Here is a 21,103-nt window from a genome sequence, read left to right as displayed (position 1 = left end):
AGTGTGGGATGTGACCTTTTCTGATCTTTTTTAAGAATATGGGCAGTTGGACTTTGTGCATTTTCATAAGGCGGTGTAGTTTGGACCTCCACTCTGTGAGCAGGTTTTCCTGTGGCACCTTGTTGACAAACATTTTGACTTTTAAATGGCCTCTCTGGATATGGCCTCCCCTTACCTTTTAGGATATGTAGTTACTGCTTGAGGTTTTCCTGTAAGTGTATACCTTCTGCAAAGGAGCACCCTTGACCTATGTTATAACAGATGTGTGAGACTAATCATAATTGGTTAATCTTTGAGGATACTATCTGCAAAGTGTATTTTTACTCTTCCTGCATTCTGCTGATTTCTGGACTGATGACTTCAGTTGCACGTAGCAGATTCCAGCTAAGGATTATAATTTTTATGTACTTGTTTTTAGTTGTCAATCTAAGGTATTTGATGATGGTCAGTAAGTGGGGATCCTGAGACCTGGTGCACCCTGTTATTTTAATACAAGGGTGCCTACAATACAACAATGGATACTTGCACTCTCTTTGTGTGTAGACACTTGAAGTCAAGAAGAGAAGTTGCTATTAAGATGGCACCTGGAAAGAGAGATGAAATCTCTATATCCACTGTGGATGGCCTTTTCAGAGTTTACCTGATATGGCAAGCCCTCACATATTTGTTATTTATAATTAGATGATGAAGTAGTATTGAATGTGACCTTGTCTCTAGATGATCATCACTGTTAATGTGATACCCAGCCCCATGTGCAAAAATGGGAAAAAGGGGTTATGGATGGATGAAGTATTGAAAAGAAAAAAACATATTGCAGAATTTAGAGCTTTTATTTCTCACTGAATATACACATGCAGACTTTGGACACGAAGGTTTTACACTACAGTGTTAATATTTTGACAGTAGATTTAATGAGATCAAACAAAATATTTATTTAATGATTTTGTGCATTTATTGTTATGATTGAGATGGTGTAGGTTCATAGTTGGTTACTTGGTTTGCAATCCAGGCAGTCATTAAAGAGCCTAGCCCAAATTCCCAGTTGCCCCAAGTGCTGGGTGGTTAAGTGACCTGCTCAAAGTCAGACAAACTAGGTAAATGTGGGTGGAAAGATTCAAACCATGTACCACTGGAAGAGAAAGCAGCTCATTAAAAAGTTAGTGCTTTAGTTCTCTGCACTAACTGCCTGGTCAAAATACCCCTACTGATGTTTTTTGTGTTTCACTGTTGCAGTCATTACATGTGGGTAATCCTGCTGGCAGGTTGCCCTCAGTCGGCCTTAATTCCAAAGTCTTGGGTCCTGTGTCGGCTGCTGTCTCCCCTTCCCTGACGTCAGGTCATCAGGGGTATAAAAGAAGGAGCCGACGCCATTTTCTTCAGTCTTTCTTGCCGTGCGGTGCCCGAAGCAGAAGCAGTTCGCAAGTGCCGGTCGGCCGACTCCTGAGATTTTCATGTTCGAATTTCAGATCTGAAGTCTTCAATAAAGCTAAGTACCCCATTGGGGAAACTTTTTTCTTGCTCCAGACCGATGTCAAAAAATGTTAATAATTGTAGTTCTTGTGGAAAACGAATACCTCATAAGGACATTCATTCTTACTGTATTCATTGCTTAGGCCCTGATCACAACGTTTCTGGTTGTCGGTTTTGTACTGGATTTAACCAGCGCACTATTAAGCGTCGGTATGATTTTGCTTTAAACTATTTTGGACGCCAGTTTAATTATCCAGAAATGTCTTCGGATAGCCATCCGACTACCGGAGTTCACAAAAAACGCAAAGAAAAGGAGAGAGATAAACAACCGAGGCCCAAAACCGACGACAAAGCTTTTCCTAAGCCAGTCGCCGGTTCTCAGTGAGGCACTTTCGCAGCCCCTGACGCCTGCTACTTTAGAGTCGCAGGCCGCTACCGACTCCTATGTGGAGTCGGCCATGCCTCTGGAAACTCAAGGTATTGGAGCCTCAGATACTATTCCCTCAGATGGGTCCAGAGCCGCTGAGCAGGCACCGGCTTCTGAGGGTGTATTCAGACCTAAACATCTTTACATTAAACCAACTTCAGCTTTAAAGCCAAAGATTAAAGCACCTTCTAAAGCAAAGAAACAAACTCAAGAGCCACGTGGACAGGCCTCTATGCCCAAAAAACAGATGCTCAAAATGGCTGAAGACTTGATTACCTTGAATCAGGGGTGCCCATCCCCCTCCTGATAAGAGGCCTAGGCAAGAGACTGACTATGAATCTTCAGATCAGGTTTCTATTTCTTCTGATTCCTCTTCTGATCAGGAATATTCTCTTCCCCCTATGAGGATTCTGATGCTGAAGAATCTCAGCTTCTCCTCCAGAGGACTATTCTTTTGGGGAAACATTGCATACCATGAGGGAGCATTTCCACTGGGAGAGCCAAGATTTTTCAGGATCTAAAAAGAGGCTCAGAGATTTCCTTTTACTTCCTCAACACAGGCCACCATTCCACCTGTGTTAGACATTGTAGATGATGTGTTTTCGGAGTCTAGTCTTACCCCTGACTCCTGACCTCCAGCTCCTGTTAAGCCTGATAGATATTACAGGGTTCCTGACTCTCATAAATTCCTTTTTAAAAACCCAGCTGCAGACCCAGAAACTATTTCAAGGGTCCCAAAGGAGTTGAGGCTTCCGCTGCAAACAACCCTACCCCCTCTGACAGAGATTCTAGGGCACTGGATAGATGGGGAAAAAATGTTTACACATCTACTACCTTGGCTATAAGGGCCTTAAACTGTCAGTCTCATATGCTCAAATATCAGCAACATGTCATGGCATTGCTTAAACAGAAAATGTTGTTAAACTCTGAATGTACAGAAAACAGGGAAATGCAGGATTTATTGCATGCAGCTGAACAAGTTGGAAAACATATTTTGCAATGTGGTTTTGATTCATTGGAGGCCTCCTGCAGGGCCACAGTTACGGGTTCTGTAATTAGGAGGCATGCTTGGTTAAAGGAACAAAATCTGCCTGATCATGTGAAAGTTAAATTATTAGATGCACCTTTACAGCATGATACTTTATTTGGTGTTAAGGCAGAAGAGGTGTTAAAGAAAATGGAGGACAAAGCTAAATCTATGCAAACTGTCAAATATTTTTTACAAGTACAGCCACCTAGGTTTGGTAGACACTGGCCTACAAAGAATTGGTCCTTTCCTGTGTCAGACAGACCTCAAAGGGGCAGATCCCAGGCGCCATGTTCATACAGGTCAAAGCAATGGGGTGCTTCTACCTCCAAAGTTGGAGAAGACAAATCACAGCCATACAGGAAACAGTCCCAATGACTTCCCCCTGCCTGCACCAAGCACTTACCTCCTGGCAGCACCCTTAGGGGGAATATTTGCACTTTTATCTCAAAATTGGCACATTATAACCCAGGACAAGTGGGTTCTAAACATAGTGTCACAAGGCTACAAGTTCCATTTCCATACCCTGCCAAAGGCAAACGGCTGGCCAGATCTGCCAAAAAATCAATGGGCAGAGGCACAAAAACAAGTCTCATCCCTCATGGACATGGGGGCCATTCAACAAGTATCAGAGCAAGAGCAGGGACAAGGATTTTACTCAGGACTGTTTTGGTACCCAGAAAGGACAAGGCCTGGAGACCAATACTGGACCTATCTATTCTGAACACATCCCTGAATATACCAAAATTCAAAATGTTAACTTTGCAGCAGCTTCTGCCCATGCTGGGCAAGAATGCTTGGATTGTGACTTTAGACCTAAAAGAGGCATACCTGCATGTCCCAATCAAACAGTCATGCAGAAGATGCCTCAGATTCAAGGCTGGCTCAATTTATTACCAATTCTCTGCACTGCCCTTTGGCTTATCTACTGCGCCCAGGGTTTTTACAAAGTGCCTGGCACCAGACCTCTCAACCATACCAATTTACTCGGTTTTTACCGAGTTTTGGGGTCCAAATGAAGGGGTGCCACGATTCCCCGAGTGGCACCCCTTCATTTCCGATTTTTTACTTTTAGTTTTATTAATTTTTTCAACGTTCACGCTGTCAGAGCTGACATCATCACGTGCGTGATGATGTCAACTCCGTCAGGGCTATCAGCCAGTCAGAATTGAGCTCCTTGAGCTCACGTCATCATTTCCAGCAAGTGGGAAACATTTGGATCGTATTAGCAGCAGCAACATGTATTATGCATTTATCGGACCGTTTTGGATTTGGATATAGCAGCAGCAGCCGCAAGAGCAAGCAACAAGCAGGAGTGGATTTATTTCAACGAGCAGCTGCAAGACTGTTTTATAGCAGCTGTGGATTTATTTCAGTGAGCAGGACCGTTTTGGAGTTGGATATAGCAGCCGCAAGACTGAGCAACAAACAGGAGTGGATTTATTTCAGCGAGCAGGGCTGGTTTATAGCAGCCGCATCCCGCATTTTGGGGCAAGCAGGCTTGGTGTGTGTGTGTGTGTGTGTGTGTGTGTGTGTGTGTGTGTGTGTGTGTGTGTGTGATTTACTTAATCCATTTCTTTGAATTTGTTTTCAGACTGCTGTTAAATGATGGACATTTGATCGCTAGTCATAGATGGTTTGCGTCTGTAGACTAAAGCTCTTTGGCACTGTCTTTGCTATTGCTTGTTGTTATAGAATATGTGGTGGGCTTGTAACATTGGTACAATTCTTAATTTCAAGACTGCATGCCACAACTTGCTGAATTTTGGCCCAAATTTTAGGTTCTGTATTATTGTAATTTTTTTTAATAGCGGGTTGTCTATCTGAGCTCTTCCTTTCATTTGTTTGGTTCACACTAATATATAGTTATCTGAATGAACGATTGATTTTAATAGTTTGGCATTTCTTAGAAAATGACTTATTTACAAATTTTATTCCTTTTTTACCCTGAAATTTGTTTGCTTGTTTTTATTTTATATAGCATTGCTTGAGTGTGTGTTTGTAAAGTGCTTGAACATGAACTTGAATGGGATACAGAACTCTCATTTATGACATATTCATCCAGTGAGGCAACAAACATTAAATGATAGTCTACCTTAAAAATGGCTAGATACCAACAGTCATACCAATGCTGTGAGGATGCCATTCTATGATAAAGCAGGACATTAACCACAAGCTTTTATGAATAAGCAAATAGAAACTACTTTTTAAAAGATCTGTTGATGCTTGCTAAAGTATAGCAGTTGCACACACAAAAGAAATGGAAGTTTTATATGGATAGAGCAATAACAGAAAAAAACTAACTGCATCTATTGCTATTTTCAGTTGATTATTGCAGCTGTCTAAACTTTCTGAATGAAAATAAAGTCTAACAAATCTGTGGATTCCAAAGTTGCTGCAGATAAGAGTGTACACATGCAACTGTGGAGAAGTAAGAAAGGGATATCAGATTATATCCAGTCAGTGCTGCAGACACAGCATTATGAACCACTGTCTTGAAACTTTACTGGGAGATAAAATGCCAGCCTGGTTTTGTCATGTGTGTTATGGGCTGTCCATAGAGGTACTCAGGCCCAAGCCCTGTACCTTGGGTACAAGGTTAAAAGAGCATAAAGTCCCTAGCCACCATGACTTGTGAATTCATGCCTCATATTTTGATCTGTTACTTATAAAATCTGTGGTTTTCAGTATTTTTGTGGCAAATTACAGATTTAATTCACTAAGTAATGACAGGCATTTTAATTTCAGACTTCATATTCTTCAGAAAATAAATAGTAACACAAAACGTTTTATTCTAGTAATTTTCTAAGTTTATAAGAACAGTATTTGAAATTTGTCCCAATTTTGGGGCTGTATTCCCCCCATTATTGGCTTTGTCCAGTTTTTTTGTGCTAAGAAGTTCAGAGCTATGGTGAGAAGTGAGAACTGAATTCACTATCTTCCTATCCTTCAGGAAACCACTGATTTGGCGTAGTGGTATGTTTCTCTGACTGTAGTGCACAGGGGCCTGGGTTCAGGACTTGGCAGTGAAATGTATTGTTGTAACACAACATTTTATTCTAGCAACTTTCCAAAATGTTTGCCCCCCCCCCAAAAAAAAAAAAAAAAACTGAAATTGAAAATAAGTACGAGAAGCTGTGCAAGATGCCTATGTCTTACACTACTGTCATTCTATTTTATATATATATATATATATATATATATATATATATATATATATATATATTGTGGAAGTAGACTTTTATGATGGACAAGTTGTGAATTGGACAGTTTTGTCAGTATTGGTTCATGCATTTTGTTTTATTGTCTACTGGAAAAAATGTTCAAACAATAAATTTAAAATGTGCTCTGTCTAACAAGTGTACTGTATTATACAAGGATTATAATGTAATAAAGTCAGGAAGGTGTATCAAAGAACACATGTATGTTTCTTGTTTAATGTGCAAGGGGCCAATGATATGAAAACAGCCCAAAGGTAATCTTTATCCACCACTGGCCAGATGCATTTTCTTTGGCTATGGTGTGTGTTTCAATGCTGTTTCAATGAATGTGAGTTTTAATGCCAAGTCTGTTTTCGTTGTGAGACAGTATTGCTTTGTTTAGCAGCCTTGTTTAGCAGATGTCTTAGTGTTTGTGCATTGTGCTATAAAATTTAAAAATAAAATCCCAATAGTCATTGTAGAAGTAAAGCAGTATGCACACATTAGTGTTTATGGTAAATGGGGTGAAAAAGCCAGGTAATGGGACATTGGAATGGCTGCAGGGGGACGCTGGTGCCATATTTTGGTTGCCCCACAATTCCAGTGGAGTGGGTGGGGTTACTTAATTATGTATGCAAATTTGATGTTAATTAGCGTACAGAGTTGTACCTATTTTTCATGGGCCTTGTCCTGATTTTTTATGTTTCCAGGTTGAGAGGTATGCCTGGTACCAGTAATTGCATTCTGCAGACAAAGAGGAATACAAATATATCCTTACTTGGACTGTCTAATTCAAGCAGAGAACAAGGACATTCTTCTACAGCATCTGGCGTTTGTGAAAAGACTTCTAACATGCCTAGGGTACACAGTCAACGAAAAGAAATCAAAACTAGTACCCTCTCAAGAGATAATATTCCTGGGTGCAAGCAAGCTTAAATACAACTGCCCAGATGGCTTATCTCACGCCAGACAAACAAAGGCAACTGACTACCTATTTCAAGACATTGGCAACAAAGGCCCACTTATCTGCAAGAAAAATTCTGCAGGCTTTGGGCTTCATGGCATCATGCATCCTACTAATTCCATATGCAAGACTGCATATGAGGAAACTTCCATGATACCTAAAAAGTGTTTGGACTCAACATTGCCACAGCCTGGAGACAATGATTACTCTCATTCCCTGCCTGCAACAGGCGTTTCAATGGTGGGCGAAGGCTTGTCACCAGAACAAGGGACAGCCATTCACATTACCCCCAGTCAGGCAGACACTAACAACGGATGCATCAGATTATGCATGGGGAGCCCACATGGCAGGAAGATGCATTCAGGGCACATGGTCCTCAAACCAAATGCATCTACATATCAATCAAAAAGAGATGCTAGCTATTCAAAATGCCATGACAGCCTTCAAGGACCTACTTCATCCAGGACAAGTACTAATAAAGACAGACAACACCAAGGTCATGTGGTATATAAACAAGCAGGGGGGCACACATTCTTACCCCCTTTGCAGACTAGCCATGACTTTGTGAGACACAGCATTGACTTACCAAGTACATCTGCAGGCACAGTTCCTGCCAGGAAAGGAAAATACTCTGGCAGACTAACTAAGCAGAAACCTCATGGATCCCCACGAGTGGCAGCTGGATCCACAAGTCTTCAGCATGATAACAAGGAAATGGGGATGCCCGGACATAGATCTATTTGCCTCCCCTCACAACTACCAACTAAAAAGATTCTGCACAAGGACTTATTACAGACAAGCATGGAAAATGGACGCCCTATCTTTCAGCTGGAAAAAACTATCCGTATATGCCTTTCCTCTACTCCTCCCTAAGGTACTCCTAAAGGTCAGACAGGAGAAGCCAAAGATGATACTGATTGCCCCAGATTGGCCCCGCCAGTACTGGTATCTAATCCCAAGGAATTTGTCTCAATGCCCAGCTTGGACCTTACCTCAAATACCCCATCTACTGTCCCAGCAAAACAATCAGATCCTGCACAGCCAACTCAGGACTTTAAACCTGGCAGCATGGCGGATAATGTAATCATACAAAACACACCTCTCAGTAAAGCTGTGATGGATGTCATTTTGGAAGCCAGAAGGCCTAGTACTAGAAAATCTTATGCTGGAAAATGGAAAGGATTCTGTGCTTGGAACCAGGCACAAGGGACTGATACAGCTGTACCAAATATTCCTCAGATTTTGCAATACTTAACTGAGATGCTGGACAAAGGCCTATCTTTTTCATCAATTAAAATTCATGCCTCTGCCATTTTGGTTCATTACAATACAGAACCACCAATCTTTTCTCATCTATTATTTAAGCAGTACCTCAGAGGAGCCAAAAATTTAAGGCCTCCAAGGAGATCACCAATACCTGCATGGGACCTCAACTATGTCTTGGAAAAACTAACCCTGCCTCCTTTTGAGCCAGCTGCTACTGCTGATATAAAGTTTCTATCTTGGAAAACAGCTCTGCTCCTAGCAGTAACTTCTGCAAGATGAGTTTCAGAGCTACAGGCACTCATGGCTGTGGAACCTTTTATCATGTTTCATCCAGACAGGGTTTCTCTGAGAATATACCCGACATTTATGCCTAAAGTGGTGTCCAGTGTGGCTCTTAACCAAACTATTCATCTGCCAACGTTTTATCCAAATCCACAAAACAAGGAGGAGAGAATTCTGCATTCCTTGGACGTACACACACAGCTTAGATTCTACTTGGACAGAACCAAAGCTTTCAGGAAGATAGAGCAATTACTAGTGGCATATGCTGCAGGATCACAAGGAAAGGCTATCTCAAAGCAGACTGTTTCAAAGTGGATAGGCCACTGCATTAGTTTCTGCTATTTTCAACATGGCAAGCCAGTGCCTAAGGGCATTAGGCCACATTCAACCAGAGCTGCAGCCACTTCAGCAGCCTTTCTCAGGGGAGTACCAACCAAAGACATTTTAGAGGCTGCTACTGGAAGTTCAGTGCACACCTTTACAAAGCACTGTCATCTGCCACTCTAAATCCAGGGCAGGCTTTGCCACTGCAGTTCTGCAGGGCCTCTTAGCCGCTCCTCATGCTGTTTAGCTCCAGCCTTCCAACCGTAGCTTTGGGACTCAACCCAAATGTAATGACTGCAACAGTGAAACATGAAGAACATAGTACAGTTGTTTACACTTACCATAAATGTAGATGTTCGAGTGTATTCACTGTTGCAGTCCAGGTTACCCACCCACCACCCCCCTTTTCTTTGCTGGAACTTGTCTTTCCTTCTCTGATTTATACAACCTATGTAGTGTATCTGCTTGTAGATGAAGGTAAAGTTTATATTGGTGCATGTATTTTTATATATACATATATATATATATATATATATATATATATATATATATATATATATATATATATATATATATATATATAAATTTTGGCTACCCTTTTAGGGGGCACCTGACATCTGAAAAACTGAAGAAAATGGCATTGGCTCCTTCTTTTATACCCCTGATGACCTGACGTCAGGGAAGGGGTGACAGCAGCCAACACAGGACCCAAGACTTTGGAATTCAGGCCGACTGAGGGCAACCTACCAGCAGGATTACCCATATGTAATGACTGCAACAGTGAATACACTCAAACATCTACATTTATGGTAAGTGTACACAACTGTACTTTTTGAATATGTACCATAGGATCTGTTACATCCACCTGAGATATCATTGACTGAGGCAGATAGGACCTCAGTTTAACATGCCATCCAAAGGACAGCACACTCAGGAGAGGTGCACCCTTGTTATGATTCACTGCAGTGCCAGTACTGGAAAATTAATCCAAGCACCTAAGGTGGGAATAGAATAGAATTTCAGCACCAGAGGCGGGAATGCTTCCTGTTGAGCCACTGTTATTTCCATTACGACCAAAGGTGTTGGGTATGGTGATCATGTTTTGCTTGATCATTTATTTTTTTATAGCTGTTGAGATCCATTCATATACCACAGGAGGAAAAACTCCCCCAGTCATTTGATTTTACTCACAAGTTTTCATTCAAGCCTTCAGTCACCTGATGTGGAGATTTAGAGGTTATTCTCTTTGCCTTCCCCCTTACTTACATGGTATTGCTGCTCACACACAGTTAGTTACACTCCTCATATGTCCCCTTATCTTAGAAGCTATTTTGTAATATTGCAGAATTGTCAGTGGGTGGAGCCCTGTCCTGAAATGACCGATAATGCCATAGCTTATTCTGAATATCAGCTGTGCCCCTGGATTTTTATAGTGTTGAATTGCTGCCATTTATCGCTCATTCATCCTCCCCCCAATAAAAAAAAATATATATTCCTGACACCCTTTTATTAGCAGTGTTCCCTGACCTTTTAAGTATCCAAAGCTTACTTCTGAGCCTTAGATGACGGTAGTGTGGGTAGCACACTCTGTTTTGTTAGCTAAAGAATTGTGTTGATTTATTTTCACTGTTTTGCTTCTAATGTGACATTTATGGTTTAAATTATGTTATAATTACAGTGTTTGCATGACTTTGTTATATTCACAGGGAAATGGTTTTCCATTTATTTGAGAATGAACAAAATTGTGAAAGTTTTCTAAAAATGTGAAGTTTATTTTATATAAGCCATACTAATTGTTTCCTTTTTTTCATGACAGCTCAGCATTCAAATGTGGTTTCCCGCCTACAAATTGACCCATCGGCTGTGGCATTACAAAGGAACTATGGTTTGTGAATTCTAATGTTTTCTTTTACAGAGTCCACTCTGCATAGTTTGGTCTTCTAGTGAACTTGTTTTTTATCCCTAAATGTAGTGTTATACATTTTTTATTACATCATCAGTGGATTAACAAATATGGTTGACCTTGTTTAATGTTTGTCGTTCTTGTGCAGTAAAGCTATTTTCAGAACAGTCTCATATATTTGGCATTATTTGGATCAACATTGATTCTCTTTATCAAGAGACGTCTGATTCATACAGACTGTGAATTTCCGTATTCATATTCAACTACATTTGGAATATCTGCCCTCCTTTCTAAAGTGTGGCAATATTGCTTCTGAAGGTCTCACATTAGTACCACATGTGCCCTCTGCTGACGCATGCTTTGATGTCATGCACAGCATAGAAGAAAGTGCCTGATTCCAAGAACATGCATAGTCTCTACACTTACCGGATGTCCGTCATAAAGATAACTGCTGTATTATTCCTAACACGTGGAAATTAGCCACAGAGAAATATGTCTTCTGACATTTTGTTTTGTACATTTGAATGTCCCCAGAGTGGAGATGGTTTTCTGCTCTGCTCTACTCAAAGGTTATCAGCAAGACACACAGCTGTAAAGGACAGAACAACCTGCGCTATCTTCATTTATTTCCTGGCAAGAAGCATACAGTCTCTTGTGTGTGAGAGTTTGTCTGTTCTTTCCTGGCAGTTCCATAGGGTAATAAGTACCCTTTTGGGGTCCTTTTTATATTTACACATTTATTATTTAAAGTTGTTGTTCTCTGCAGTTAACTGAATTCTTAAAAACATTATTTGGTGACACATAGTGTCACTATGGAAGAAAGCACACACCAATAATGTGACTGTGAGAGTCAGATTACCCTGATAAACTCTTATTTACAACGTCTTTTTTGCTGCATAAACAACATTGCTTCAGCACTTGTAGGTATTGCAGGAGTTTGATTAGAACAGTTTGCTCCTTTGTGTCCCTGATCTTAGATACCAGGGTGATTAGAATAGTTTTGCTCCTTTGTGTCCCTAATCTCTGATACCTGGGTAAATTCAATCCCCACTCCTTACATAAACCCTGTAAATTTAATAGAACAACCTCTAGAAATAGTGAGGCTCTATTTATCCGCCTGTTCCTATGGCTTTGCCATGATCCAGTGTTAACTATTTTCATCCGACTTAATGTTTGGGTTGTCAGAGCCAATCAGATCTGACTTCGGCACCTTCTGACAGAGCTTTGGATCAAAGACTCTGACTCTTCTCCTACCCACAATTTGCCCCTTCTACCTAAATTACATCAAATTCCAATTTCCAGATGTGTTATCCAAGAGCTTTTATAACCCAGTCATAAGTGAAACTTTTCCTAATTTTTCCTGCTCAACTCCTCCCGTTAGTTATATTGTAGTTTTAGTATAGTATAGGGTACTGATAGGTCTAGGTTTAGGTTTAAGTTAGATATTTGCAGATGTCCTTCTATTCATATGCTGCTGTATTCATGACGTCAGGGAGTTTGCCTCTGGTGAACTCTCGCACGTCTGGCCATTATACAAAAGTTAAATGCTACCGCTAGGGTGTGCATGACATCCTGCGCCTCTCTCTGACATCGGTCGTAAACGGATGTCAGGTATAAAGCGGATGTCAACACACACCTCTTCAGAACTTCACTGCCGCCTGTGTGACTGCCAGCTTCGGTCGTCGTGTTGCTAGTAGAAGCGTTTCTTCATCCAACTTCAGATAAGTGCCCCTTTGGGGTTTTCTGTTTGTTACTTGCTACTGTTTTGATTTACATGTCAGGTAGGAAGGGCAAGTGTAGGTGTGGAACGCAAATTCCACATAAGGATTTTCATGAACTCTGCCTATTCTGCCTAGGCTCTGAACACGACCATACCACCTGTAGTATTTGTCAAGCCTTTGTCCCCAAGACCCTCAGAAGCTGTCTTGCAGCCTTAAAATTGTACCTTGAAATTCAGAGACTCAAACATCTAGCCTCCAGGATGGGACCCGACGTTGGAACTCTCGGATAAGCCCCCAGTCAGGAAGGCCAGGAAGAGCAGGCCCGAAGGGACTGCTGCACCCTCCACTGCAGACGTTGCTGTCGAGGCCAGTTAAGGCCCGGAGTCCTCAGTGCTTCCTTTGGCAGAAGGCCCGGAAGAAATCTTTCCTTTGCCCGAGGTCATGTCCTGGAGGGAATCTCCGGAATCCAATTCGGTCACTGAGGGGGAACCAAGGCTCATTATATCCAAGGGTCCGTGTGGTGTCTCGCAAATCATAGTACGTGAAGACATAGTCTCTGGTGTAGTTGAGTGTTGGCCAGCATCTAGCCCCTCCAACCCTTCACCGCATTTCTGAATCTTCTCCCCCAGACCCCCATAAGAAGAGGAAACAGAAAACTAAACATATTTCTCTGCCTCTGCCTACTTCACGTGTTGAACAGACTCCAGATTGGCAAGCCTTCACCCAAGGTTTGCTCAATGGCTTTCTGGTCATGCATCAGGACCCGAAGCCTGCTCAGTTCCCCATGCCGTCTACACTTAAGGGGACTGTTCCGGACGTCTCTTCCACAGAAGATTCATCTGACGATGATTCCATAACCTAATCTTCTCAGATCGCTTCTCCTGTGGATATGCTTCACCAGAGAAGGATTCTAGCTGCACTGACTCCCCTGATGAGGACCTCACCTTTGGTGAGACCATCACCAAAATGCAAAACTTTTTCAAATGGGACAGCAGTCAGGTCACTGAGACCCAAGAGAGATACTATGAACTCCTACAACTGAAGTCTTTCAGCCCTTCTGGGTGTCTTCTTGGCTGCTTCCAAAAACCCTGGCTCACAGCCCCCAGCACCTAAGCATCCAGACAGATTCTGTAAGGTGCCCGAGCAGGCAACCTTCCTGTATAAAGCCTCTTCTGCAGACCCTGTAGTTATTTCTGTGACCATCAACAACACCTCAACGTTACTACCATCCACCTCTCTACTGGCCTCTGATAAAGAGAGCAGAATGATGGAATGTGTGGGAAAGAAAGCTTATACTTCTGCCACCCTAGCAGTAAAAGCAATCAACTACCAGATGCACATAGCTAAGTATTCCTTGGCTCTCTTGGAAGATGTGGTCAAGCAACTGGGAGAGCTCCCTGACTGTCCTGCTAAAGTCAAGATTTCCTCTGTTCTGAACTCCTGCACACAAGTGACCAAACATTCCATCAAGTGCAGCTATGATGCTGTAGAAGCATCTGCAAGGGCTGCTGCCTCTGGATCTGTCATCAGAAGATACTCCTGGTTCAGATTGCAATCCCTCCCAGATGACATCAAAGCCAAACTCCTAGATACACCTCTGGATAACAAAGACCTGTTTGGGGAAGCTGCCTCTGAACTCTTTAAGACCCTCTAGACCAAAGGCAAGGAACTGCAGGAATTGAGACATATCTTTGTCTCCCCAGTACTACGCTTTCAGAGAAACTACCCAGCTAAAACTTCTTTTGTTAGGTCCTCAACTAACAAAATGCAAACTAAACCTAGAAAGGACCACAGGAAGCAGTACTCTTCCAGGTCTCACTTCTCTACTCCACCCTTTAAACAGTCCTTTCAGGGAAACCCTGGTAGTCTGTGACTACCAGGTAATCTAGCCAGACACCCCTTTCCATGTGCCTCTCCCTTCTTGCTTGGAAGCAGGTTACCCAGGACTCCTGGGTCCTATCTATCATAAAACAGGGATACTTCATGACTTGGGAGACCAGACCTTCTCCCAAAGGCATCCCTCCCCTGCTCAGAGACCAAATCACACTTTTCCCTCCAATCCTGCAGGAACTCCTGGCTCAAGGAACCATTCAAGAGGTCCCACCCTCTGCAAGAGGGAAGGGATTTTACTCAAGAATTTTCCAAGTCCTCAGAAAGGAAGGTCCCTAGAATCCCATCCTGCACCTGTGCCACTTCAACACCTTCCTCACAGTCCCCTCCTTCAGGATGCTCTCCATCCGTATCCATCCATTATTCAAAACGTACCTCTGCTTCTCAGTGGATTCTGCACACTATCAGTTTTGTGCTTTACCCTTTAATCTTTCTACGTCCAATGTCTGGCTCCAGTCATGGTCTTCGCCAGGAAGAAGGGAATACAGCTTTTCCCTATCTAGATGACATCCTTATCCAAGCTACTTCAAGCTCCATGGCCTGCAACACCTGCAGTTCACCATCTCCCTCCGTACAGGTCTGGGGTTTACCATAAATCACAAAAATTCCTCTGTGACACCCGCTCAGGATCAGGTGTTTCTAGGAAGTCAGATTCTGAAAAGGGAAATGATGGCTTGCCTGCCACCAAAAAAGATCTTGACCCTCGCATCTTTCCTCCAGTTAATCCTTCCCCTCAAAACCATTTCAACAAGGGAATTCCTCGAGATCTTAGGATTCATGGCCTTGACTATCCCCATAGCCCCCCTAGCAAGACTACACATGAAGTTTCAGTGGTATCTGAGAAATATTTGGAAACAACACCAACATCCTCTAGAGTTCATGATCCCCATACCTCCTTGCTTGTCCAAGGATCTGAAGTGGTGGATCTCCCAGATTCAGTCAAATCCGGGCCTGCCCCTACATCCCACACCCCCAAACCAAGACCTCTTCACAGGTGCTTCACACACAGGCTGGGGGCAACCCTAAGACATTAGAGAGTGAGGAACGCATGGACCCCCACTCAGCAAAAGGATCACATCAATATCAAGGAAATGAGAGCCTTGATACTAGCTTTGGATATTTTCCAGGGTCAGCTTCTCCCAGGCACTCTGAGGTGGTACACGGAAAACACCACTATGCTGTGGTACATCTACAAACGGGGAGACAGGGTCCTACCCCCTGTGCAAACTAGCACTGCAGGCTTGGGAAATAGCACTGGAGAAACAAATCCTTCTCCAAGCAGTATATATCCCCTCCACAGACAATGTGATGGCAGATTCCTTAAGCAGGACCATGACTCTGTTTCATGAGTGGATGCTGAACAGGGAAGTGTTTCTGGACCGAGTCCATTGATGGGGTATTCCAAATGTGGATCACTTCATTTCCCCCATGAACAGACAGCTCCCGACCTTCTGCTTCAGGGCACCTCACCCAGAGGCGTGGAAGGTGGACACTCTATCAATCTCTTGGAAGGGGATGTATGCATATGCATCCCCCCCTTCCCTCTCATTCAGAGTGTCATCCTGAAAATTAAGAAGGAAAAGCCTCAAGTCTTGCTGGTGACTCCCTATTGGCCAAGGCAGCATTGGTTCCCCCTACTGTTTCACCTAGCCAAGGGCAGTCACCACAAGTTACCCCAGAGAATGTACTGCTCACACGGGACAAGGGAACTCTCTTACACCCTCAGCTGCCCACACTGAACCTCGCATTTTGGGTGATAGGGAGTTGATTCCCTTCAGTAACCTTTATACAGTGGACAAGATCCAGGTTCTGCAGGAGGCCAGAAAACCAACTAGTAGAAAATCCTACCTCTCAAAGTGGAAGAGGTTTTCCTTATGATATCAGTAAAACAACTTACAACCACTGAAGGCAGAGCCCCCAGTGGTCTTGTCCTACCTGTGTGACGTTATAAAATCTGGACTGTCATACTCTTCCATTAAAATCCACCTATCTGCCATCTCAGCTTGCCCTACCCCTGGTACTGCCTTTAGTATCTAGATTAGAGGTCAAACTCTCTTCTTGAGAGGGGCACTACACCTCAGGCCATCAAGGAAGCCCATTCCACCTCCTTGGGACCTTAATTTTGTTCTAGAAAAATTAACACTGCCATCATTTGAACCAGCCAAAGACTGTTCCCTCCAACACTGCACTTGGAAGACTCTACTCTTGGTGGCCATAACCTCTGCCAGAAGGATCTTTGAACTCTAGGCCCTTGTGGCATATCCCCCCTTCACTGTCTTCCATAAGGACAGGGTATATTTGCTTACTTAACCCCATGTTCATGCCCAAAGTGGTAAATGACTTGTCCCTAAATCAGACTGTCAACCTGCCATCTTTTTTCCCCTCACCGCAGAACTGAGCGTAGAGGACACTGCACTCCCTAGATGTACACAGACAGCTCAGGTTTTATTTGGCTAAAACCAAATCTTTCCAAAAAACTGACAGGCTGTTCATCTCCTATCATCTTAGAGCCATGGGTCAACCTGTTTCCAAGCAAACTATATCCTCTTGGATATCAAAAACATTTCCCTTTGCTACATCAACCATGGTAAGTCACTACCAGCCCCAGTCAGGGCACACTCAACCAGGGCAGTGTCCTCCTCAAGGGCTTTCCTTAAATGATTGGACACAGCTGCTATCCTAGAGGCAGCTACTTGGTCCTCAGTTTACACTTTCACCAGACACTACAAACTGGATATGGTCTCTAAAGCCAGGGCAGGATTTGCCAGAGCCATCCTCCATTAGTTTGTGGAAACTGCTTCTGGTCCACGTCCCCTTCATTAGGACAGGAGCTTTTGCACTCTCCCTGATGTCATGAATAAAGCAATGTATGAATAGAAGGACACAATATTATTGTGTAAGAACTTACCATAACCTTAGATGTCCTTCTCTTCTATATACTGCTGTATAGATTCCCACCCAGCCTTCCCTCTCACACTTGCCTGATTACTGTTTTCTGGAATAACCACTCCATAATTGCTGATTCCAGTGGCTTTCAGTTCTGAAGAGGTACGTGATGATGTCCGCTTTATACCCGACATCCGATTACGACCGACGTCCGAGAGAGGAGCAGGGCGTCACTCGCACCCTAACGGTAGCATTTAACTTTTGTATAATAGCCGGACGTGAGAGAGTTCACCAGACGCAAACTTCCTGATGTCATGAACACAGCAGCATATAAAAGAGAGGGACATCTAAGGTTATGGTAAGTTTTTACACAACAATACTTTCTTATGCTTTTTTGTCCCCTAATGTGTGAAATTTCCAAATAGTTCTATTATTAGATTATAACTTAGGCTAATATAGTATTTGTGCGTGAGTGAGTGTTTTTCTAGTAATAAAGTAAGATAGTTATTTTTCCTAGAAGTGGTTTAGATTGTTGAAGAATGCAGTTTATTCCAATAGTGTTTTCATATAGTTTTCCGATGTCATAGATCATTAGGATTCAAAAAGAACACAAGATCCCGCCTCAAGACCTCCATTCCTTGTGTGTTTACTGTTTAGGTGCACTTATCTTCAGCTCAACTGTGGTATTTTACTACCTTTGGCTCTTGAGCTTTACAGGGTAGGAAGGAAAAACTAATTCTTAAAGGATTGCTTCCCCGACAGACAAGGTCTTCAACATCCAAGATGTTTTCTGCATCAATACCTCCGTCTGCTTTTCCCTGTGCTGAGAAGAGAAAGGAGAAAGAAAAGGTTAAGTCTAAAGAAAAACACAGGGAAATGTCTGTAGAGAAAAGGACTAGTGAAGAGAAATCGGAAGAAAAGAGTCATATTAAGTTAAAAAAAGAGGTCCCTGGATCCAGCTAGTATATTGGGTCTGATACCAAGAACTTTGAGATAGTCTGAGCCACCTGTCATTCGGGTCCAAACTTACTCCTCTTGGGCTGCTTTTTCTCCAGAGCTGGTGAACCTTTGGCTTCTTCACCAGTCCTCCAAGACAAATGATCTTCTATAGACCCTCATCGGTAACTTCATCACTGAGGTCAAGAAGTCTCATGGAGATGGATGTCGACAAGATGATGAAATTTTTGAGGAGACAGATCCAACTGGAAGTCCTCTGAATACAGGCCCATCTACCATGTCGCACTCTTCTCTGACCACTGGTTCAGTGTTTGTATCCAGTTTCCATACCTTCTAAGCCTAGTTGCACACCTCATTTGGATCTGATAATCCAAGGGGCTTCAGTTTTTCTACATCCCTTAATCTCTGGACTCTGATGCTATCGGATCATGACACATCCTGATTTTGAAGTGTCTGTGCTGGAGCACCAGTGGTGGAGTTGACCCTGAGATTTTCAAAGCAATTTCTTCCCCTTGGCACTTGACAGCTCGGGTTTGAGGTCCTCCTTGGAGCCGACCTCTGTTGGAGCTTGGAGACTTCCCAAGTCCATCAACAGAGGAAATACTTCCTTGGCCAAATTGTAGCATCACTTTTGAGGCTGTGGAAAGGGGCTGGCTGGTCCAAGAAGACAGGTGCATGCACTGAGTTCAGATTTGTCCTGACACATATTGGAGCCTGTTGCTTATGCCTGTCATTCAGATTGACAGGGACAGTCAGAACAGATAGGCTTTGAGACCACTCAATACTCAGGCTCCCAGTCTGATTCCAGTATGTCTCCACCAGATCCCCCAGAGACATGTTCCAAGAAAACAGAAGTGCAAATGGGCACACATAAACTCTCCTGAGTCCATCACTGATGACATGGATTTGGATTAGGGAGAAGGATCCCCCAGATTCCCCCCTGTTAGACATCACATTTGGGGACATCCTGTAATTGATGAAGCAGAAGGGGGGGTGGTCTACTGAAACTCCTTCTTTGGAGGAGTCTGTGTGTGTCTCAAAACTTTTGGGTCAGCCTCATTTGCATCCTAGATCTTTTGGCACAGGGGACATGGAAGGACTGTGAAATTACAGAGTCAGTTCATAAAAAAAAACTGGCAGAATTTTAGCAACCCTGAAATATAGGAAGCATCAGTCAAAAGGAGCTCAAGTAGATTCCATTGTGGTAGCAGCAGCCACAAAGAGAGAACTTTTTAAGGTGAGTTCTGTTCATCCTCCTAACTGGAAGTCAAGGACATATTAGGGAAATTGACTTGCACTTCAGTGACCTTTGCTGTTGGGATGCTAAATTACCTTGCACACTTGTCACGTGTTCAGATGGATTTGATCAAGGAGATTTCCAAATCTCTTTCAGGCAACTTGCCTGCAGATGCCCAAAAAATGGTGGACACCCAAGTGTTTACCCTCCAGTGTACTCTAATGTAGCCATGTGCCTGCTATCTAGAGTAGCAGATAGTACAGTAAGAATACCTGCTACAGGCATTACCATGTGTCAACATGCCTGGAGGTGGCTATGTAAATTCATGGAAAGCTTCAAGGCTTCCTTTGTTAATGCCTGTTTTAATGATTCCACACCTTTTGGACCCAAGGTTGAAGAGACACTTCTCAGAAGTGAGCAAGATGACAAGACCCTATCTGCCATAGGAATCCATTTCTCCCCTCCGCAAAGATCCTATTACAGGAATCAAAGGGGAGGTAAAAAAATGTGGTTCAGGAAATTGCAGGGTTTTTACCATGACACTGCTGGGGAAGACTCTCCCCTGGAGGCAAAAGAGGCAATTTGAATGGACATAGCCCCAGAAGCAGACTGCAGAATCCGGTTTTCCATGGTCCCTTCACTGAGAAACCCTACCAGCGCCCCAAAGGGTTACCCGACTGCTGCATTCTGGAGGCAGTTGGGGGTGTTTCACTTTACACCCACAAGCCTGGTGAATCATTCCTTATGATTCATCTGTGTTAAGGATAATCACCAGAAACTTTACCATACCGTTTTTGTATTATCCAAAGAAAAGATTAAAGACTGCTGATACTCCACCCAATCATTTGGAATCTCTAGCAAAATAAGAGTCAAAGTTGCTAGAAAAAAAGAGTCATCCATCAGGTTCCCCCAGACCTGCTAGTATTTGGAGTCTCTATTCCAGGACTTTTTAATTCCATAGACGACAGGGGACCTTAGGTCAGTATTGGACCTTAGCCACCTCAGTCAGTTTGTCAAACAGATGAAGTTCAGGTTGGTCACAGTACAGTCTGCACTACTACTGTTGAGTCAAGATGACTGTTCTCTATATATCTCCAGGATGCTTACTGCCATATAAAGATTCAAAGGGAGTCCAGGAGATTCCTCTGTTTCTGGCTGGGAGCAGGTCATTACCAATTCAGAGCACTGCCATTTGGTCTTGCCACAGCCCCCCAGGCATCCATCAAGAATATGGCAGTGGTAGCAGCTCATATATGACTGTAAGGGATCAAAGTACTTATCTAGATGATTGGCTTCTAACTGCTTCCTCCAGGGACCCATCCCCTACTCAACACATAAAATTCGTAGGATGCCAGTTGAATGCAATTCAACAAATTGCTAAGCTTCCAACTGCGAGAGTGCTATCACTAAGAATAGTGGCCTAATTCAATGTCCACTTCCACAAACAAGATTGATTCTTTGCTTGTTAAGTCTGATAACCTCTATCATTACTTTATTCCCATTAACGAGATACCACATGAGAGTGCTACAGTGGACTCTTTCAGTCCAG

General features: G+C 43.0%; 1 protein-coding gene across 2 annotated transcripts in view; it reads left to right on the top strand.

Annotated features, from left to right (window-relative positions):
• Positions 1-21,103, top strand: part of ZC3H14 (zinc finger CCCH-type containing 14) — a 1,193,127-nt gene that overhangs the window by 616,802 nt on the left and 555,222 nt on the right. For both annotated transcript variants that reach the window (XM_044073898.1, XM_044073899.1), the window contains one exon: positions 10,777-10,845. In XM_044073898.1, coding sequence (XP_043929833.1) covers positions 10,777-10,845 — 69 coding nt within the window. The remainder of the gene's footprint in view (positions 1-10,776; positions 10,846-21,103) is intronic.

This window comes from Protopterus annectens, chromosome 6.part0 (genome assembly GCF_019279795.1).
Source record: "Protopterus annectens isolate FY-2018-M chromosome 6.part0, PAN1.0, whole genome shotgun sequence".
Lineage (NCBI taxonomy): Eukaryota > Metazoa > Chordata > Ceratodontiformes > Protopteridae > Protopterus > Protopterus annectens.
This window is presented reverse-complemented; position numbering and strand designations above follow the sequence as displayed.